Source organism: Neolamprologus brichardi, chromosome 5 (assembly GCF_056152115.1).
Source record: "Neolamprologus brichardi isolate AB-2024 chromosome 5, ASM5615211v1, whole genome shotgun sequence".
Taxonomy (NCBI): Eukaryota; Metazoa; Chordata; class Actinopteri; order Cichliformes; family Cichlidae; genus Neolamprologus; species Neolamprologus brichardi.
Window position 1 is genome coordinate 2,372,538 of NC_142108.1, and position 23,879 is coordinate 2,396,416.

Sequence of the window (23,879 nt, forward strand, 5' to 3'; positions counted from 1 at the left end):
TGCCATGTTTAACTTGAGCATCTGCTGCTTTAACAGTATGTATATAACAGAAGAGGAGACTAAATATGCTATATGTGCCGTGATACGATATTCTTTTTTTTGTGAGGGGGGGGGGGGTTAACACTGGAGACACAAGAAAGCTGTCGTCGTCATCACTGCCAGAGCTTCCAAAATTGTTATGGAAATGAAGCATAGAAGTGTGCACTGCACAACTTTTTCCATAATATCAGCACAAAATGCACTGGAGACAGCGCTTTTTCAACAAGTAAACAGCAGAATACACCGTAAACACGGCCCAGTTTACCGCTATCCACAACCACAAGATTGGGTCAGAAGGAGCAGGCACTACAGTACCTGCTCCTCTGCTGGATGCTTGATGAGATGATGCAGTTTACTCAAACCCCACCCAGCACAATCTCTCACATCTTACTTTACCAGGTGCTCCCATGCTTGAGCGTGAGACCCCGCTTTGTATATATATCCCTGCATGGCGTCATGCTTGCTGCATGATGAAGGGTGGAGGATGCTCAGGGCCAGCGAGACTCATCCATTCCCAGAGGAGAGAGGCGTGAATAGCAGGCTATACTGCTGCCTGGGCCTGCCTGGCTTCCCCAGGGAAAACATCCACAGGGGTGTAGACGCAGCAAAGGAGAGACATGGCAAGCTATTTATAGAGCAGGCAAAGAGGAGTGGTGGGGCAAAATGAGAGGAGGGGGCAGAAGACAAGAAGAGAAGAGCCAGAAAAGTCTGAAAGCAGATGACAGAGTATGATATCTGTGGCTCACGGTGTCCACAGAGATCTGGGCGGATGTTGTCTGCAGCACCTGCTGAACAGAACAGCTCTCCTGACTTGTAGCTCATGCTGCTGAAAAAGCTGACCAAGTATGCTCAACTTATTGATTTATGGCAGAGAGAGTTCACGCAGAGGTTAGCTGCGTTGAACTGAAGAGCAGCGAGACAGAGCAGAGAGAATAGTTAAGTCAAGATGACGGTGATATTTTATCAATACGGACTCGACTTGCAGCCCAGCCCAGAGATCCCTGTGATGTTTCCATACCAGCTCCGTTCTCACCATGCCTTTGTCATTAATAAGTAAAATTACACTTCTTTATTTATTTTCCTGCACGCTGGTTGCTCTATCCACAAGCCCCTGCGCTGTCAGCTCAGTTCAGCCCTAGTGCAGCATGTATGTCTCTATTTCAAACCAATGCCCTTTAATCATTTTCATCATTTCAGCGGGCTGACATTTTACATAAAGAGCTCTTATCATCCCTAGCTTACGCTTAATGATGAATGGTGATAATTACTGTCAGTCAGTGTGTCTAACATGCCATGGTCCCCTCACTATGTCTGCTCTGGAGGGCCCATGCTTGAAGAGGGAAAAGAGACTGCAGTATCAGTAGCAAGATAACATTGAAGAAAGAAGAAGAAAGGAATTGGGGCACACATGCACTGTACCGTATGTGTTCATGAAAATCTTTATGTATAACCCAAAGATTTCTCTGGTTTTCTGCCTCCAGGCTGAGAGCCTTAGGAACATTTTGGAGCCAGGCAATAAGAACACAACTAAATACAATGAATGACTTTTTATGCTACACTCTAGGCAACCATTGACCAGGTGTTCCCTCTGGGTGCGGGCTATATTTCCTGCCTAGACTTACAGTAGGTATCTGTAATAGTGGCAACCTGTCCATCAGTGCTGGCTGAGCTGCATTCCTGTTAGTTCCTATTAGTACAGGAAAATTACAAAACACTTTTTCAATAGAACTAAAAGCTTTAGGGAAGACACGGAATGAAATACGGACACCGGGGACATAAGGAAATATGTGGCACTCAAAGAATGTGGAGAGAATTTCATAACAGAAAATGCAGGGAGGGGAAAACCCTTATTATAGGGCAAAGTCTGCAAAAAATGCCTAAAAACAATTAAAAGATTTGGTTCTTAAATATGTTTTCTACTATACCTAAAATACTCAAAGCACTTTGTACAGCTTGCCTCATTCACACAAGTACATTTTCTATGCTTAAGTGATTTCTCTCTAATGTACACACACATTCAGACTCTTATGGCTATATCAGAGAGCTATTTGGGGTTGGTGTCTTACCCGAGGATATTAAGCACACAGACTGGAGCAGCCAGGGATCGAATGAGCAACCTTATTTTTTAGCAGATGACCTGCTCTTCCGCCTGAGCTACAACCACCCCACAACATCACAATGTCAGCATTGGACAGCTTGCAGAGCCGTTATTTATTTATTTATTATTATGCATTATTAGTTCTTTATTTAAAATTTGTATTTGTGACAGAATTTTGTTCAAGTCACCATTAAATATGGAATAAAGAGACAAACACTGCTCATATGGCAAGGTTTATATAACACTTCAAAGGATCTGCCTAAGTAAAGTATCACGATATGTGTGAAATGGTAAAATGTTCAAGGGTATTATTTATAAATGTAGCTTTTTGTATTCTACTACTTAATATATTGTAGGCAATAGTGAGCAGAAAATTTCAAAAGAATAAAATTAAAATGACAAATTTTAAATTAATATTTTGCTGTAAAATGGGCTCCATCTTTTCAGTATAGCACAATAACAAAATAATGATTTATATGTTCTAAGCTATCAGTAGCCTAGAGTAACCTACTAAGCAAGGTCAATTGAAAAGCACCTTTACATTATAAAGTATGTCTTATCTTGATAAAAATTACTATTTTGCGGCTGATAAGATATTCAAAACAACATATAAAATGGGAAATAAATTTGCATAATCATTAAAATAATTATTCCTTTGGAAATCTGCAGCAGAATAGTGAAAACTGCTCCAGAGCTGGTGGACCTAACTGTCTGTAGATTTGAATGAACTACAGAGTAGTGACTCTCTGCATCATTAGCCAGTACCAAAAAAAGCAGCCTGAGCATGGAAACATCAGCAGCAGGAAGTAAGGTGCGCAAATCAGTATCAAACCATAATTTCTAGTGCACAACACAATGACATGCTGCTGTGTTAATGTGTTTGTTTTCCCCATGGAGCCATGCGTCGAAGTGCAGAGAGCTAACTGGAGCTCGCAGAAGCCTGCAGCACGCCCTCTGCTCAGGGACTCACAGGGATACACCAGCTTTGTTGTTAATCTAGTTTGAGCACAAGTAGATGAATGAGTTTATGCATTTGAAAAGGGCTGTTTTTGAACAGAAGACGAATGATGTCAGAGAACAGAAGAACAGAGGGGGAATAAAAGAGTGTTTGGACTCCCTGTTTTGAAAGAGTTAGCCACTGCACGTCACTGAGACAGCTGTGCATTTCCTCTCCCCACTTGGCTATTCTTCTTTCTTTCTTTCTTTTCTTTTTTTTTTGCTCGTACATTCACCTTAAAAATCTTTGATCTTCCTACATTTATACGAGATATCACTGCACTGATTACACACTCACATCATCACACAGAGGTAGTTGTACTGGAAGAACATGGACCAAGAGGAGAAAAAACATAGTAGGTAACACAGCTCTCTACCGGCCCTTCCTCTTCCAACTCAGAGGTTTCAGATTAACTTCTTTTAGACTTTTCAGTGTAAGAGCCCAGGATCTAAAAATGCTCTTCTGTGCTACTGATCTGAGTGATGTCATACACAGGCCAGGCTTGTTTTTGGCTTCATTTACTATCTCTATCTCTACTTTTAAGATTAGGCTTAAAAAATTTCCTTTTTGCTAAAGCATATAGTGAGGGCTGGATCAGGTGACCCTCCCTTAGTTATGCTGCAATAGTTTTAGGCTGCTGGGGGATTCCCATGATGCATTGAGTTTTTCCTTTTCAGTCACCTTTCTCACTCAACATGTGTTAATAGACCTCTCTGCTGAATCCCACTTGTTATTAATCTCTGTCTCTCTTCCACAGCATGTCTTTATCCTGTCTTCCTTCTCTCACCCCAAACGATCGGAGCAGATGGCCCCGCCCCTCCCTGAGCTTGGTTCTGCCGGAGGTTTCTTCCTGTTAAAAGGGAGTTTTTCCTTCCCACTGTCGCCAAAGATATTTTTTCGATACAAAAAAATGTTCATGGTTTTTTAATTTGTCATTTATTAAAATTATAAATATATATTTTAACTCAAAAGTACAGTTTTTAAATTTAATGTTGCTGAAACAACAAAGTAATACAATAATAAATCTATCTGATTGAGAAATCACTCCTCTTTGGAAAAGAGAGTTTATTACAGAGAAATGGCTCTTTCCAAAATAAAAGCTATACTATAGCTTCTTCTGGGCTATATTCTCAGCAGCATATTAAACATATCAGGTCCCCATAAGGAGAATCATGTGCTAACGGCTGTCTGAATGACTCGGGTAAAGTTTGTAGCATGCTGCTTGTTGTTTTTGTCTGCTTCCACTTGTCTTTGCACTAGGATGATGTCGGAGTAAATGTGCAGTCATATTCGTTGTGTTCCCACTAGTGCTGTCAGCGTTAATCTGAAATGACGTTAACGCCACAACACGGCAAATCTCCGTTAACGAGCTACCGCGAATTGCCCCGTGCGTGGGGCTGGAGGGCCAACACGTTAACAAGCTAACGGCGCTAACGCACTAGTTCCCACCAATGTAATTGAGCATTGCGTGGCACATCCAACATACTGTTTTACTTTAGTCCATGACGCGCTTACCTTCAGGGTCATACGTCACATGAAAACCAAAATAGCTCCAAACGCCAGATCTGAATGAGGGTGGGGGAGGTTCAATTTGCCATGTTGCAAGGAGAGTTTAACTTCTGTCTTGCTAGCTTGCGCTGCGCTCAGTGAATCTGCGTTCGACTACTCCGCCTAGGCTGCACCGTCGAGCGCAGATCCACTGAGCGCTCAACACAGACAGCACCGTCAGAAGAAAAGTTGATAAAATAAATTAAAAATTTTGTATTGTTCGATACATATGCGTACCGAACCGAAAGCACTGTATCGAACGGTTCAATATCGATACGAGTATCGTTGCACCCCTAATATATATATATATATATATATATATATATATATATATATATATATATATATATATATATATATATATATATATATATATATTTTATTTTTTTTTTTATTTTTTTATTTTTTTATTTTTTTACTCTAAATGCTAAGGTTACTGCAGGAGAAGGTAATTCATAGGCTAGATGCTGATGCAAGACATTGAAATACACTTTTCCAAACCTTTTGCCAAAATACCAAAATACTCTTCATTTAATGTATTCACTTTCTCCTCCTTTTATCTTTCTCCCCTATCTGTGTATAAAAGTAAAATATCTTGAACTGTTTCCTTTAGACTAACGCTTCACATTTTCCAGACATTAATATCATCCCCACTGAGATAACTCAGTTAGATGTGTGTGTGGGAGCATGCACATGTACATATGTGTAGCCCCGCGTGCAGAGTACATGTGTGTCTGAATTTTCATCATTCCCCTTGCCAGGTATTAATTTCATCAGGGCTGTGATATATGAACAGATTACTGGTGTAAAACGCATTATTTCCTTATGGAAACAGGCCCTGGGAGAGATCCATCAGCCTCTTTCATGGTTGCTTTGGGGCTTACTGAATCATACATGAGCACTTGGCTTACCTGCCGTAGTCACCGATGGTGCACTCTCCTGCACTCAATATGAAATCAAGACTGGATCGTTTTTCAAACTCTTTATAAAAGAAGTCACTTTCATGTCTAAATAGGGAAGTAAATGCAGGTCTTCTATCTTTCTAGTTAAGTCGGTCTAAATTCTACCTACAGTCTCAGTCAGAGGTTTGGACTTTTAATGATTTCTTTGAACTATTGTTTTTCCAGGATGGAATGATTGTACAGTATAGAGTTTTGGCTCATTATCTTGCGGTAGGATGAACCCCTGACACACTAGGTGCACAAACCAGAGGGTACTGCATGGCGCTGCAGAATGCTGTGGTAGCCATTTTGGTTCAGGCTGCCTCTCACTCTGTACAAGTCACCGACCCTGGATCCAGCGAAACAGCCCCAGACCATCATACTTCCTGATGGTGATGATGCCACACACTGTGGAATCATCCTTTCGCCTACTTGACTGCATACAGAAATCCTGCATCATGAACCAAAGATTTAAGAGTTTGATTCATCCGTCCACAGTGTTGGGGAGTAACAGAATACATGTACCGCCGTTACGTATTTAAAATACAAAATATGAGTAACTGTATTCCGTTACAGTTACTGTTTAAAAAGGTGGTATTTAGAATACAGTTACTTTGTTGAAATAAATGGATTACACGGCGGTACTTTCCTGTTTCATATTGTGGCGGGTCAGGACTGTTTGGGTTTTGTTTGACAGCTACGTTCTGTAGTTCCAGGCGGCAGCGTTGCGGTTGCCATGGTTACAGGGTGACGCTCTCTCTCTGCGTGTTTCCTGGGTGAGAGAGGCCTTTTTGTTGTTGTTGTTGTGCTAAGCTAATAGGCAGAATGCAGAATGTAGCATCATGGGCAGTGTAGTCCGTGCAGCAGGGAGAATGCACTGCCATACTCGTTATGTGTCTGTGAGCGCGAGGTGGGAGACAAAGGAGAGTCGAAAAGTACGAGCTGTCATCGAGCAAAAACGGGAGCTGGAAGCATGCAAATATAATAATAACCACTGCAGCCAAGAAGAGTGCCTGACAGCCCAGTTGTAAGTAAGCTATCAAGACTCGACTGTACGCTTTGTTCGTGTTTTCCTCCGAAACAATAAGCTCCGTTGGAGCAGCCTTTCAACGCCTCTTGTTGACCCAGACAACAAAGTAAAGCTATAGTAAAGAATCCGTATTAGTCAGAGGTCCCTTTACTACGGTTCGGAGCCGCGGACCTTCAGTAACAGTAATAAATCACAGCAATAGTACATTCATGTAGTTGTAAACAGCATGATAATATATTAAGTAATCCAAAGTATTTAGAATACGTTACTGTCATTGAGTAACGTAACGGAATACGTTACAGAATACATTTTAGGGCATGTAATCTGTATTCTGTAATGGAATACATTTTAAAAGTAACCTTCCCAACACTGTCCGTCCATAACACCTTCTTCAAGTTGTTAGTAGTCCAATGGTGGTGTTCCACGGTCCAGCAAGCCTCTTACAGCTCGAAGTCTTCTCTTCACAGTTGAAACTGAAACTGAGACAACGACCACTATCAAACTGTGCTTGAAGCTGTTGTCCTGTGAGCCGCCTATCAGTTTGCCCCAGTTTCTGAGTGCTCACTGACACTTGACTTTCTTTGCAATTTCTCTGTAGGAAAGACCTACATTTTTAAGTGTGATGATGGTCTGTGTCTCTTCCATTGTTAATTGCCTTTTTCTCACCATTTTTGTAGCAACACACTACTTTCTGTGGTACAATACAGTTCAACTAATGCTTACAAGAGTATGGTACCGCAGTGTCTTCCAACAATGTTTTTAGGGAGACAGAGGGGGTTGGAAGTAATCCGGAAAAGCTGGAACACTTGTAGGAATTAGTAGCACTAGTTTTCAAGACTTGATCAACCTCCATTGCTGCATCTTTTGTTTCACCTCTGGCAGTTCACCACTTACCTTTGTACCATTTCAAGCAATTCACTGGACATGAATGACTTTAATTGCAATAAATAACTGGAAAACGTTTGACCGGTAGTGTAAGCTGTACAATCATTCTAAAATTACCATGATATTTATGCCCATGATGACTGAATGTGAACCTCTGACCACAGCTGTAAGTGTGAATTTGAAGATGAAGCTAAACAACCACCCATCCATTGATCTGAGACCTCAGTACAGAGATTGCAGATGAAATTATGGTCTCAGTCTCCAGTTTCAGTTCATATTCTCATGCTGCAATGATAGTTATTTTGTACATTCCCGTTAGAGTCAAACAGGACGGTAGGTAAAGCAGGGTGTGCTTTACCGTGCCAACCGATAAGTCACTAGTTTTATTGTGCATACGGTTCTCATTCACTTCTGTTGACTAGTCATCATATCTGGCTAAAGAGCACCAAGATTGTGTGGTGAAGCTCCAGGCTTCTTTACACACTTTATACAATCTGTGGAAACAAAGTTTGAGGATTGTCTAAACGGGACCTATTTTGACTCTCATCCAAAGCCAGTTGTCTCTGGAAGGTGCAACAAAGGAAATTACTTTGACACAGCAGCAGTGAGCAAACTGTTTCCACTTAGGTGGCTGGCCAGCGACCAGGGCAAATAGTCAGTAGGTTTTGGGTCACCGACTCTTTCATTTACTCACTCACACAACAGCGACTGCTCAATGAGCTCCGTGCCTCGTATTGCAAATACACATTTACGAGTCATGTGGGCTTTTCTTTCATATAATCATTGCCAGATGAAGGTATTTGTGATGCCCTTATCAGGGTGAAACAGTGTCACTTTGATGAAATAGTGGCAACAGAAACTAGTACAGGGCATACTGGGGGACTGTCATTTATGTTTTTGTCTTTAACCTCTCTTTAGTGTTGCTTTAAAGTATTCATCTGTTGGTGAATTAACGGTACCGTTTGAATGGGATGAAGAGCAGGAAGACATTTAGATGTACTTCCATCTTAGCATTGCCTTAACTGGTTATTCAACTAGGTAAGCATTTAATATTAACTGAGCATGCATCACTTTAGACAGCAGGAGGAACAGGAGCACACAGGCAAAAGCAGAAAATCCAAAGTTCCCAAACAATAATCTGCATTTCAGTTTGACTAAAGTCATGCTTTAAAAGTGTTTTACCTTGATTTGGAGCAGCAGTCAAGCAAACAGAATAATATTTAAATGAGCACACCGATATCAGTCTGCAAACGTTAGCATCTTTAGGCTAATGGTTATAGTGAACCAAATAAAGCTCTAACAGCAAAACTGTTTTGAGTAGGGATGCAACGATACCAATTTTTTCAAACCGATACGATACCGATACTTGGATCTGAGTACTTGCCGATACAGAGTACAAAAGCCGATACTTCTACCACACACACACACACACACACACAAATGCAATGAATTGGAAGACAGGTTTTATTTTATTCCCTGCCGATAAAAAATAAAATCTTAATAAAAATGACCACAAAAAAATTTCAAGTGAAAAATAAGCACTTCTGTTAAATTATTGCGGAGTCTCCACATTGTAATTTAACAAAATATCACTGAACTATTGGCACTGTCTCGAGCTTTCAGAATAATAAATAAACACTTCTGTTCATTTATTATATTTCATATCGCGGCTCGAGTATGCTGAGAAGACGGTGCAATCCTATGTTTTCCACGGCCGGCATTGGCTGGTCATCCAGAGCGATAAAATGAGTCAGAACCTCTGTTATTTTAACTGCCCGTGGATTTTCTCTTGACATTTTTCATCGCTTTTCCAAAACCTGAGTTAAAGTTGGCTGTTCCACACTGCTGACATTTTGTTTAGCCTAGCTACAGCAGCCTCCAGTTTCTCTTTTTTATCTGGAGCCGCCAGTCTCACTCGCCTAACCCTGTGCCTGTTTAGCGCGGGATGTCCCCCTAGTGGCCAATCTGAAAAACGACAACAGAAATGACAAGCCACCCTCTGATTAATGAAATAAGTTAGTATTGGTTCATGGTATTGGTTAACTTTTACGAGTATGAGTACACACACATTTTACAGTATCGGCACCGATACCGATACCAGTATCGGTATCGGTGCATCCCTAGTTGTGATTAAAACTTTTTTAGTTTTGCACTGTTACTTTTTTTTTTGCTTTAAATTAGTAAAAATATGACTTTTAACAGTCATCAAAAGAGTGCCTCTCTATTTTAAAATCTTAGGCTGATTCCTAATTAGTTTTGACATTAGTTTAGCATTTTAATAGTACTGCTAATGAACAGATAACGAGACAAACCGCCTTGGTAGAAGTAAAATATCACTTTGTAATTGATGGTTCAGACCAATGTGACAGTGTGTTGAGGGCTATAGTGGAAATTTCCTTTTCTTGACTCTCCTTCTTCTTAACAAAGGCAGCAAAGCAGTGACAGTGGTGCTCCTTCTCTAAGCGTCACATTCAGAGTGCAGTGACAGACGATGTCTTCCCACCTGAAGTGGCATCAGATCTAAAAATTTCGGGGTGGCTGTAGCTCAGCAGGTAGAGCAGGTCACTTCCTGATCGGAAGGTTGGTGGTTCGATCCGTGGCGCCTTCAATCCCTGGGCAAGATACTAACCCCAAGTTACTCTCTGATGCATCTATTGGAGCATGAATGTGTGCAAATGTACTTAGAAAACGCTAAGTTCAGAGAATGGGTGTGATTGGGTGAATGTGGCATGTTATATAGAGCGCTTCAAGTACTCCAGGAGAGTAGAAAATTTCATGGGTCATTGTGAACAGCACTGATGATAATCTATTTTTACTTTCTACTTTAGAGGACATGGATTTACTCTCTCTCAGCTTGTTGCCGTTTGAGCTGCTGTGACTCAGAAAATTCTCTTCACAAAGTGAGCCTAGCACAAACTTTGAGTTTGACCTTATTAGTTGGATGGCTCTTTGTTGCAGCAGCAATTTGAACAGGTTGGCAGGTTTGCCAGCGTTTATCAGAGCATATTAGACCTTCACTGGGCTTCTATTAAACTTAATGAACATTTAAATCCTTTAATGGATTGAAGGGAATTGAGAGCGGCAAATTATCAGCTAGACACTCTCCACTGGTGTTGATAAAGACACTCACCGGTGGAACTTGAAGAGACGCATTTTAGACAGCAAGCCTCCCTCTCTTTTCCCTTCTTCGTCTCACTTTGTTCTCTCACTGTGACTCTTTCCATCCCTCCTCCTTTCTCTCCTTTCACATTGTCCCTTCCCCCCTTATTCCTCTATCACACAGTCTCTCTTTTGTCTCTAACACAACCTGTACGCCTCTTCCAGTCTATAACAGAGGAGACAAAGCTGATGCTGCAGAGCCAGATCTTCGTCATTCATCAGTCCCCATGAAGGGAACATCATAGCGGTCTCTCTCCAGGAGGGATGTGCTAACACAGCCACAAGAGCAGCCCATTACAGAGCTGTCAAGCATCACCTACAACTGTCTCTCACTCTTTCACTTTATCTTCAGCCATCCCAGTGAGGGATCTTCGAGCACACACGGTAGCAGAGCTCAGACATGTGAATTACCCAGCAACACACCTCCAATCAGAAAGAGCAGCAGAGCCCGCACAGAGGCTGCTGAACTCTGCTCAGCCCAGCTTCAGCTCCTTTTAATGGGTGGAAAGGGCTCTAGAGAGCCCCCTGTTTTGTGAGGCCTAGCCGGCTTCAGCTCCAGAAGGGCTACAAGAGCCAGTTGTATTGATCTGAAAGCTAGCTCCTGTATTTCTGCCGACAGCTGGCTAACAAGGCTGATGTCTCAATAAAGACTGGTGCCTGGGGGAGAACTGATATGTGTGTTGGGGGGGGGGGGGGGGGGGGGCTGCTGGGTCAGCCAACAGCAACCTGTTAGAAGACACACCAACAGACAAAGGAATGGAGCAGTTCGTGCCCTCTCTTTTTTCAAATGCACTCTGACAGCACTCCCCTGCTCAGGATGACACTGTAAACTGCACTGAGCTCAAACTCAGAAGAAAAGGAGAAGAACATTTTATGCTCACTTCAAATGCAATACATTAAAGTAAAGTGCAGTCATTTGCTGTTAAAGCATAATTAATAAAACTCTGACTTCTAAGACTGTTTTATTCCTCGTTTTCAAGGTAAAATCGTGACTAACTAAAACAAAGCTGTGTTATACATCTCTTAATGCTCCCCACTCCATTATTGATCGGGACCAGACAGCTTTAAGTGATAGAGCGAAACAAACAAAAGAAGAATGTTGGTGAGAAAGAAACACAACATGACAGACTGATTGATTGGTGAGGCCGGGCTTGTATTTTTGATGCATGAGACTTCGGGATATAGTTTGGCCGCTTTGTGTGGCAAAGGGCTGGAAGGAAATATCAATAAAAAGGCTTGCGAGATAAAATATTGTCTGAAATTCTGTCTGCCTCATCAATCAATCAGTCTGTCATGTTGTGTTCAAGTTTACCTGTTTTATGTATGAGGTTTTGAATAGACTTGCACCATATCCTGGGAATTAATTGATTAATTGAAAAATGGACTGTGTGGTTGGCACAAGGACCACCACTAGAGGGGACTGTGAGGTAGCACAAAAGGGCACTATTTGGACAAACTGTGCTGACAGTATAGGGAGATAAATATGGGAATAGGTTACCAGCAGTCCGCCACCGTGAAAAGGAGAAGCGTGTTTACACTCTTTCAAACAGATGCAAGTAAAATACAGCAAAAAATAAATAAAACCAAAGATTCAGCAGCACTGAGTCCTGTCGCTCTTAAAGCTGTTGTCACCTGTTTAGCAGGAGTGGGGCGGGTGGAGGTTTGCCTGGTGCCGCAGCGGTCATGTCTGTGGGAGGATCCGGGATTTCTCTGTGAATTTCCCATTCCCGTGGGAGCGTGCTTGGTGCTAGCTCAGATTTGAAGTTTAATTTTTCGCTGAACAACGAAGTTTTCTTTCCACACAGAGTGAACAGCAGACGCTAATGTGAGAGGGAGAGCCTTCAGTTTTCAGGCCCCTCTTCTGTGGAACCAGCTTCCAGTTTGACAGACACTATCTCTACTTTTAAGATTAGGCTTAAAACTTTCCTTTTTGCTAAAGCATATAGTTAGGGCTGGACCAGGTGACCCTGAATCCTCCCTTAGTTATGCTGCAATAGACGTAGGCTGCCGGGGATTCCCATGATGCATTGAGTTTTTCCTTTCCAGTCACCTTCTTCACTCACTATGTGTTAATAGACCTCTCTGCATTGAATCATATCTGTTATTAACCTCTGTCTCTCTTCCACAGCATGTCTTTTATCCTGTCTTCCTTCTCTCACCCCAACCAATCACAGCAGATGGCCCCGCCCCTCCCTGAGCCTGGTTCTGTTGGAGGTTTCTTCCTGTTAAAAGGGAGTTTTTCCTTCCCACTGTCGCCAAAGTGCTTGCTCATAGGGGGTCATATGATTGTTGGGTTTTTCTCTGTATCTATGAAGCGCTTTGAGGCGACTTTTGTTGTGATTTGGCGCTATATAAATAAAATTGAATTGAATTGAATTAATGTTTTTGTCACTTTTTACAGAATAAAACTTAAAGTAATGTCAGTACTTCCAAGCTTTAAACGCTGCACGGTTGTACTCCATATTATCCATTGTTGATCTGCACACGTCTGTTTCTGCCACGGGCGTCACGCGCTTGTACATCATTGTCATGAGACACTCTCACAAACAAAATCACGGTTTAGTAACGCAGTAATGCAGCGTGCTTATGGGAAAGTAACAGTAATCTAATTACTTTTTTGTAATAGTAATCCCTTACATTACTTGAAAAAAGTAATCAGATCACAGTAACGGGTCACTTGAAACTTGGACTTGTTACTAAACAAGGTCCATAAAGACATGGATGAGTAAGTTTGCTGTTGAAGAAGTTGACTGGCCAACAATGAGTCCTGACCTCACCCTGACAGAACACCTGTGGCATGAATTAGAGTGGAGACTGCGAGACAGGTCTTCTTGTCCAATATCAGCGTCTGACCTCATAAGTGTGATTTTGCAATAATGGTCAAAAATGACCATAAACACATTTCTAAACCTCGTGGAAAGTCTTCTTAAAACGTTGCCTTTCACTGGGACACTCTAAGCCTTAGATTTGTTCTTTAACCCATTCAGAGGTGGACTCGTTGGTACGTTTGTGATCATTGCTCTATAACCCAAGTGCCTTTGAGCTTCAGGTACAAACTGAAGGCAGGACGTGCTCCTTTGGGATTTTCTGGTGGAAAGTAGAACAAAAGCAAAACAGCCTCAGATCATCACACTATCACCATGTTTGACTTTTGGTATGATGTTCTTTTAATGAAATGCAGACCCAAGACATGCTGGAGAGATTACATCTCTTGGCAGGCCTGTGAACGCCTCTGTGCCCCCCAGATAAATTGGAGGAGGGAGGTCTGAGCTTCTCGCCTTAGACTCCTCCCTCTGCGAGTCGACCCAAAATAAGTAGAGCAAGATGAATGGATGAATTCGTTTTACGTCAGATGTAGCAGCACTCAAACCTTGCAGAAAATTCATCTCGTCTGTCCACAGAATGTTTTCCCAAAAGTCTTGGTCATCACAGTGGTTTTTTGTTTTTTTCTAGCAAATCTGTGTTATTTTTGCTAGCCAGTGATTTTCATTTTTTCCCCAGTGACCAGTGTGACCTCCTGGATGAGTCGTCAGTGCACTCTTGGTCTAATGTTGATCATTTTGGGTCCTGTGAAGATTCACCGCTGTTCCAAAATTTCCCAATTTGTGGATAACTCTCAGAGTGATTCACTGGAATCACAAAGCCTTCGACATATCTTTGTAACCTTTTAAAGTCTAGACTTTCTAGACTCAGTGACATTGTTACTCGTCTGTTACCTTATATCAAGGTGTGTTGAATTCTGAGCTCTTTTAGCTTTAATTTTACTTTGCAGGCTCTATTTAAGTGATTTCTTGATTTAACACTTCTGGCAGTGTCAGGCCAGGGTGTGTGGAGTGAAACTGATCTCAAAACTGTAGAATTACTTTTTCACATAGTCCCGAATAGGTGCGGGTTCCCCCCCCCCCCTTAATCGTAATTAATTAATCATAATTTAAAACTGCATTTTATATTTTATTATGTATTATTTTACCTTAATATCAAAATTTGTTTGATGACCTGAAATATTCAAGTGAGATAAATATAATAAAAAATAAATACAAATTAAATTAAATTAAAAAATAAATAAATAAATAAATACAAATTATAAATAAATAAAAATTATAAAATAAAATAAAATAAAAATTATAAAATAAAATAAAATAAAATAAAATAAAATAAACAACTTGGAAATCAGGAAGGGGCAAACACTGGAATACAAAACTAGAGGTAATTTAAATCAAGTCTCCGGAATTTATTTTGACCTTAAAGTTATGAGATTTATTTAAGTAAATAAACACATAAATGAACTGATATGAACAAAGCTAAATTCCTAGCACTTTTTTTAAAGCAACAATGTTTTATTGGTTTCTTTTTTTCCTCCGTCTAAATCCAAAAGATCAGAACCCACTTACGGGTAGCGGTACATTTTAGCCACATGCTAAGAAGCATAGTTTCAGAAACTGTATGCTGCTACCTTAAATTGGGTCTCTTGAACATATTTGGGCCTCTGATAGGAAACATCCACTTGGCTATGTGAAAATAAAGGCACCGACAAGAACTTAACCCTGACCCTGCCTTTAAACTGCTCTCCAGCTACCTGGTAGATGTTGGGAGCTGGAGTAGCTTCAGTGCTTAACATAATAGCAACAATGCTTTTTCTTAACTCTGTAATGTGTTATAGAAAGGTTTCCTCTCTAAGCTATTAATTCTGTCCAGTCGTGCTACGTTTTATATCCGTGTGATGTTGACAAAAAATGAAAAAGCGCTACATCCTCCGTTGACTGAGGAGAGATCAATATAAACAGCAGAGCTGACTCCAGCAGTGATCAAATTCAAAAGCTTTTCTTTTCACACAAGCAAAAATTTGTTTTTGCCTTCTATCGCACAAAGAGAAGCAAAAACGACAACTCCCAACACTTCAGCCGCTTTCAACTTCTCCTTCATTTCCTTTTTAAAATTATGTGCTCAAATTTTTCAAAAGTAAAGCACAAATAATCCTCTCTGCGACTCATTGTTTTCTGCCTCTGGGTCTCGTTTCCCTTGCTGGTCTTCCTGCAGCAGAGGTATGTTGTAATAATCATCTACCTACAGTTTGCTCATTAGCAGTGAGTCCTGCTCTCTGCATGGGTCTTTTCATGTTCCTCAGTACTGACAACTACCTGAAGGAACGCTCTGTGTCCTCGATGGGAATGCGACAGTGTGAAACAGTGTGCCGGAGTTGAGTCAGGGACAGTACTCACAGACAGGGTAAGCTGCGCAGGGAAAACCACCACCCCCGTACATGCAAAAGTTGCAATAATATGTGGGAGATGCAGCAAAATGTGTTGCTTCCTGTGCGAGTGTGTCTGTTTGGCCTATAATGACTTTTCTGCAGGCAAATATAAATACAGATGATAAGTATTTTGTGCCAATAACTTTAATGTGGTCATTTTCATCCCTCAAAAACCTGTCAAAAATAGGTCAGTGTTTCCTCTGTGAATGGATTCTTAGAAAGCATTATTACTGCAGCAAACAGCTCAAAGTTAGAGGAGCGTCTGCTGCTGGTGTTTACAGCTCACAGCTTCAAGAGACTTGAAAAAAAATTATATAAAAATAAACACATACTGAACATGAACTAAAAAACTTAGTGTAACCACACAAGTGCAAATGAATTCAATTTGAATTTTAAAGACGGATATTTTTCCTCGTTTTTTTCTGGTTGCTCGTTCCTACAGACCAGTGACCATCACATACCTGACTCTAGCTTGTTTGTCTTGGTCAACAGAAAAAAAAGTGATGAACATGATAAGCATGTTATTCCGAAACACAATCAGAATCTGGAAATTAAAAAATCACTTTATGAAAAAAAAAAAAAAAGAATGGAATAGAATACAAACGACTTTATGTTTCACAACATTTCATCATGAGAGGAGCTGCTGGGTTTAATAATTCACTGGAACATTTTAAAATCATATAGATTCTCTGTATTTAATGTAATTTAAAAATAATCGTGCTACTTAAAGTGTTTTTTTTTTTAACTTTGTCTTCTGTATATTACACAGAAATATTAAAATCTCAAGCATTAAGGATAAAGCACGCAACATTAGAGATAAATATATAGTGCTGTTTTAAAGGATTGCTTCATTACAATAGTTTGAATAATTCGCTTAAATTTTTTTCTTTAATTTTCTTTTCTATAGGTCATATTCAAGATTAAAAGGAAAATCAAAAACAGCGCTCAACTAAATTGTGTCAAAAGAAAATCACGTCTCCAAAGTTGTTTAAAATTGAAGATTTGTTTTTATGTTAATTACTTTTTAACCAACTCACTTCAGCGTTGCCTGTGCACCAAAACTATTATCACAGCGCCATAATACCATGTTGTTTTCATAGGCACAAAGTTGTACAAGCTGCACAGCCTTTTCACACTTTGCTTCCTTGCTTTATGTGACTCGTGATATCCCATCTCTGCAAATGAAATATGTTGCTAAGCATACAAGCCGTACATCGTGCCTACAGCTCCTCTTTTTTTCTGCCTAGAAAACAGCAGTGATCGGATTCTGTAATAATTACTGTGGCTGTCGGGCACACAATAGATTCGGTGCGAGATTCAATATTGCACATCTCCAGCTGAAGAACATCCAGACGCATTATGAGATGTCAAAATATCATTTGCTTCCCCTTTGTCTCTTTGTTCCTCGAGGTCTGACCCCTCCTAAACACAGATCCACGCACGCACACAAACAGAGTTGCTCCAAGTAACTAAATGACAATGTTTGAAGGACACTTAAGGTTTGATGAGCTGAATATATACAATTCAAAGTCTCACTGCGTGTGAAAGCGCAGGCAGCCTCACATACACACCTCTGGCCATTTGTATGGATCTGCACACGATGAATACGATGAACAAAAACAAAATGGCTGGCCCTGGCTCCTGCTCTGATATACGTACTCAAGTCAGTCAGAGCTCTGCACGGTTGCAGTGCCCGCTCTTTCAACAATGTAATTCTTAGCGCTTTATCTGCATCTACATTTTTAGCTATCTCTTCCATGTACATGTAATATCTAGAATTGCCCTCAGGTCAGACTGCAGAAAAGCAAAGGAGAGAATTAACGTTTCATCGTTTTAATTCTTTCAAATATTTTTTAATTCAGCGGGATACGGACAAAACTACCGAAATAAATTTTTTTTTATCTTTTTTCCATCAGCTTCTGACTTGAGCTTAATTTCCTGTCTTTATTTTGATAAATGATGAAAGACCATAGGATTTCGAGGGATGGTTTTATATATATATATATATGCCTATGAAAACAACATGGTATATATATATATATATAGATAGATAGATAGATAGATAGAGTGATAGAGTGAGAACTTCTTGTTGTGAGCAGGAATCATTTGTCCTCTGACTGAGATCTTGAATCGCTCAGTAGAAGCGGCTTTATTATGAGCTTTTCAAACTTTGCTGTGACAGAACAAAGACACTAAGTGTACTAAAGGGAGAACCAGAAAAAAAAACACTTACTGTCTATCATAACATCTGTTTCCGTGTTTTCTAAGCTTCTGCACCATCTGAATGGGACCTTTAAATTCTATTTGTTAGAAGCCGTGGGAATAAGAGGAATAACATTTACTTTAAAGCATTTTTAAGGGGGAATTTCCAAACATGATCGTCTTCATTGTTTGGCAAAAAATACCAAAGGGATGCACTTGTATCGTTTTTTATTTTTCCCACATTTCCTGTCAAATTAAGACAAATCTTCTAAGAAAATAATATTAACTCTTTCCTCAGCGTATTAGAATATTAGAATATGAAACCATGTTGATTTAAATGGGTTTGCACTGCGCCAGTATTCTCAACAGTTTTTTATTAAGGTGGATTGAGACACTTTTGGACCTAAAATGTTGGACAGTGAAACTTTTGTGAATTTCTACCAATTTGGGGGGAGCGTTGTTTGGGGTTTTTTGTTTGTTTATTTTGCGTTTACATTTAGTTTTGGAGTGAGACGAACGAGTTCTTAAATTCAGTTAGCATATATGTCTGAGCAATGGGCTCCAGTCACCGTGGGCTGAATGTCAAGAGCAAAGGCACAGGAAGAATGGGAGCGCTTTACATGGAAGTGGATATGAGCGAACACTGTGGTCCAATCAGCACCAATCAGGACGGGACCGCCGAAGGATGGAGAGGTAAATAAAATGTGACATGCAGATATCGCAGGACTGAACGTGTCTCACCTCACCCTACTTGACTTCATACTGGATACTTCTCCACCACTGAGGCAATCCCACCCCACACACTCTCACACACACACACACTCTCTCTCTCACACACACAGTCATCTTTTTTTGCTGCTTTTTTCTCGTCTTCCTGCAGCAGATCAAGCTCAGTGTTGTCACGAGGGGTGAAGAAGAGGCCCTAACAGTTGAGCCGCTGCTGTCACTCAGCCTCCTGAGATCAGACCTATGTCAAGGACCGTGTCACACTCACAAACTAATATAAAGGAAGGTGTCGGGGGACTCTGTGGCGTGTGCGCGCAGCATTAGTTGAACAAGTGATAACAACAGTTTTCCGTCTCATGGTGGAAAGATGAAGGACAAGAGGATGGAAGAAAACAAACCCAGGCTGGGCTTTAGGGAACAAAGTGTGTGGAACAAGAGTATAGGGGACACACACACACACACACACACACTTTTTAAAGACGCTCACACAAGTGAGGATTCATGAAAATGTTCGGTTCAGATAGAAAAAGAGCGCAGACACACACACTTTCACGTCACCGCCTAAGCCCTCAGCAGACACATGCGCTGTTACTGCAGCTGACACGCAACCCGGCCAAATATGAGCAATGTCAAGACGAGTTCATACGTACACATGCAGACATCAGGCGGATTTCCTCGAGTTGCTCCGCGAAGCAAACTTTGATGTCTTGCCCCTGGGTTGAGACACCCTCTCTGAAGTGTGTGTTTACATTTGTTAATGTGTTTGTGTGCGTGTCATGCGTTGACTCCTTGTCGCTGTGTTCTCCACACTGGAGCGCCACATGTACATATGAAGTTAATCCCCGCTGTCTGACTATATGCATTATTTAATTCTGTCTGTTCAAATTAACACACACACACACCAAGACTCTCTCTCTCTTTCTTACCTTCATTGCTGTTAGTTCCCGAGGTGCCCACAGCCTGTAGTGATATAGTCCATAGCAGCATCGCAGCCAGCCCCGGATCTGAAGCCATGGTGTTCTCCCTCACACCCCGCCAGTCTCCCTCTGCCTCTCTCTCCTCTCTTACTCCCTCACCCTCACTCTCCCTCTCTGCAACTCACTGCCTCTTCCTCTCTCTCTCTGTGCTCTCTCCTCCTTCTTCTTCTTGTGTCCCAGGGTTGAAGAGAGAGTGAGAGCAGAGCGCTGAGGAGAGATTTTGTGTGTGTGTGTGAAGGCTGTGAGCTCATTGGGTTGGAGTTAGAGGCTGCCTCTGTGGCTCTCTTCAATCTGCCAGCTCCCTCATGCACACACACATACATAGATAGAGTTTCGGCAGGCAGAAGGAGGGAGGGAGGGACGGCCGCGTCTGTCAGAACGGTGGCAGCCAATTAGAGCGCGGCATTGGGAGTGAAAGCTCTCTCGGAACGCCACACCCTCCCTGTCCTACCTGCCTGGCCAACTCTCACTTTCTGTTTATCTCTCTGGGTCATGAGCTGGCACAGTGCTACACCCCAACTCCTCCCTCTCTCCCTCTCTCCCTCTACCTCTATTTACCCTCATTTGTCATTGGCTCGCCTCTCCCCAACAAACACACTCTCACCTACCCAGTGGCAAATATCTGACTGATGGGATAAACTGAAAACAGCAGCATGTCTGCAAGGCCCAAGGACAATGATCGGTTATCGATCATCCATATTGCATTCATAAAGCTATTACCTTCACTATGACCAGGTGCAGCACAGCACAACTTCACATATGTGTGTCTGTGTGTGTGAGAAGCACTGTTATTCTAGCACTGTGATCAAGCATTGATTCATGCGATGGTGGGAAATGTGCAAGATCACGGCACTTGTCCAGATCAATGATCTTTTTTTCTCCCGCACTCTCGATATGCTTTGTTGCAGTGACCTGAGCCACAGTAAAATAAAATTGCTGCACACGCAGAGGCACATGTGCGTGCAAACACTGGTTTAAAAGGCTGACAGAAAAAATTGATTTTATTGGTCAGTCTGCCAAATGTCACTTTAACCACATTTACATTCATGAGGTGTGAATGCGGTGAACTGATGTAAAACTAACAATATACAGCTGACAAAACATCCTTAGCAGTTCTGAGTCCGCTCATGTCGCATGTTTTGAAAAACTGGAGACATGCTGCTGAACAGACCTTGAGGTGAGAGTGTTTGCTCAGCTATTGTTTCAATGTTAACACGAAGCACCAACCTCTGGAGCTTAAAAATGAAGCCAACACAGGAAGTGCCAAAAATTGCAGGTCCTCCAACCTTACAGCATTAAAGTGCATGTTTACACCCTGGTGCGTATAGTTTCCTCCCTTCCGAACAACTCTACAATGGGTGAAGTGTGTTAAAAGTTGTATTTTGTTCAGGCTTAAAATTAGAGACCTGCCTGCTCAGACAGTTAGCTGTAGCCAGTGGCTATCTGTTAGCTCTCACCTCCGCTAACTAGTCCTTACCACCATGTCTGGATTTTTGGTGCGTTGTGAAGGATTTTAATGGACTTACCTCATAAATATTGTAGTTTGCCAACCCACTCAAGGGGTTCATGCAAAGTGAAATTCTTGTACTTTATTAGTGTGCTACTTACCACTAATTAACAGCTCGCTAACTAAAATAGCTAATCTTAGCTGCTAGCTTAGTACTATGCACTTTTGTCCAAATAAGGTTTGCTCCAACTCCACTAAAAAAGGAAATAAATAAATTAAATAAATAAAGTAGTGAGAATTTTTTTCTATACAGTCTTTGGTGCACTTTCATTCGCTGTGTGTCTACTGGTAATGACAAATAGCATCAAACCTGTTTTCTGTTTATTAATTATGGATAATTAGAGTTTTGTTCTTAGTTTCCATTTCTTCTAATAATATAATAATAATACTGCTTACTCTACTACTTTACTTTTTTCCACATAAAAAATTGCAGCTAATTAAAAAAACAAACAAAAAAAAAACGGACGAAAAAAAATTAAACGGACGGGCATAATAACAGACGCCTTGGCTCCAACCTAGCATGCCAATCGTAGCACATGGAATACAAATAGTGCAAAAACTACATTATACTATAAAAGTGAAAAGTTATCTTTTAAATTAAGATGAGAGAAAGTCTTCAGCAGTAACTGATGATCCTAAAATGATCATAAAAACCAAACAAGGTTGCGGACAAGAAACAGGGTAACTATGTGAGAATGCTGTTTGTTGATTACAGTTCAGCGTTTAACACAATGGTGCCCAGCAGACTGTTCACAAAGCTGGATCTGGATAGCAGAACGCTGCTGCAGGATTGCTCTCCACCTGCTTCAGGATACCTACACCAGGAGATGCCGGACTGAGATGGGACTACTGAAGGACCCGTCCCATCCTGGCAACAAACTGTTCCAACTTTTGCAATCTAGGCGAGTAATTTCTCACTCTTTCATGTTTCCTTTTAGTAAACAGGATCCTTTATTTAGAGGATGCTGTTTTAACCAGTACTTTTAATTTTTCAATATATTTTCCAGCTTCTCAGCATGACTCGAGAAGCTGTGCTCGAACCAACCACATGAAAGAAGAAAAAAAATGCTAAAGTTTTCACATATTTGGTATTTCAAGACCTCAGCTACTTTTACCCAGAATGTCATCACGATCATACAATCCCACACTGCATAGGAAAAATGTCCCAGCCTTTGTTTTACATTAAAATGTCTGTCATTAGTTTTAATCTGTGGAGCCTTTTATGACTGTGATGGTATTTGTGTTTGAACTTCCCTCTTTTTTTTCCACACATAGATTTTTAAAAAATAATATTTATTTTATTATATTTACTTGATTACTCATTCTACTGTTATTGTTACTATTACATCTGTACTACTTCTTCTAATATTCTTATAATAATAGTAGCAAAAAATCATAACAAATCATGTTATGTGTCAGCTATTGTCAGTGTTAAAATTACTTGTACTTGGTTGGTTTTCCTAGCTATCCGGTCGTTAAGTGATGACGTGACGAATCCTACTTCCGGGCCTAAAGTAGTCTGCGTTTAATATGGCTTTTGTGTTGTTAACATGTTTAATGTTTTGTATTTTCTTATAATTAATCTCAAAAAGCTCCTAAAACAGTCAGTGATCACTGTTGACCTCCCTCTGCTTTTATTACCGCTAATCATTTATTTAAGCTCAGTTTTTAAAACCTTAGGATGTAACTACAGCCCAGCCCATGCAGCAGTATATGAATAACTAACCTCGCATTGTGGATGGATTATCTCAGTTGTTCTCCTGGCTGAAGTTTGGTCCTTTTACAGCATCCTGCCATGCGATTACATTTGTTCCTGACCACCGAGAACACTCACGTTAACTTTTATCGAGTGGAAAAAAAGTTAGCTTGTTTATATTATGCTAACATAGCTGTGTCGCTAGCGGTCACGTAGCACATCATTATATACCAGCTAGCCAAACTTCAGTAACCCTACAAACGTCACTGCTGTTTAGTTTTCTGTCTTCATTTATGTTGGAAGTGATAACAGAGCTGTACGTTTTAATTTGTTTCCAAAACCCCGCAGTCAGGACATGCTATATTGTATTTAGATAGAAGCTAGCGAGCTAACTTCCTGCTAACTTCTAACTCTGTTAAATGTCATAAATTCCGTTTTCATGGATGCCTGGATGTTAAACTCAATTGTTACACCTGGTAGAGCAGAACGCTGATCATTTTATTAAAGATGAAAGACTTTAGACAGTTTTTCAACTCTCAGTAATGCCATAGTGATCGTTTGATATATGGACCTGCAGCGGAGTTTAGGCCCAGACACGGCTAGTGACGTCAGACTTAACGACCGGATTACTCCAGCTTCAATTACTTGTAGTAGAGTATTATAACAGTTTAAACAATGTACATTATTTTTACTTGTACTACTACTGCCGTTACTAATTATCTAATTTCTATTATTTGTATCAGTGAAAATAATAATATATCATAACTGTCAGTCTTATTAATGAATGAACAGATTTATTTGTACTAATAAAAACACTAATGTA

The 23,879-nt window shown here is 40.6% G+C and overlaps 1 protein-coding gene across 2 annotated transcripts in view; it reads right to left on the bottom strand.

The window, feature by feature from the left end:
* epha8 (eph receptor A8) overlaps positions 1–20,055 on the bottom strand; it is a 144,394-nt gene extending 124,339 nt beyond the window's left edge. For both annotated transcript variants that reach the window (XM_006800191.2, XM_006800190.2), the window contains exon 1: positions 19,803–20,055. In XM_006800191.2, the coding sequence (XP_006800254.1) occupies positions 19,803–19,890 (88 nt within the window). In that variant the 5' untranslated portion in view covers positions 19,891–20,055. The remainder of the gene's footprint in view (positions 1–19,802) is intronic.
* Positions 20,056–23,879: the final 3,824 nt, after the last annotated feature.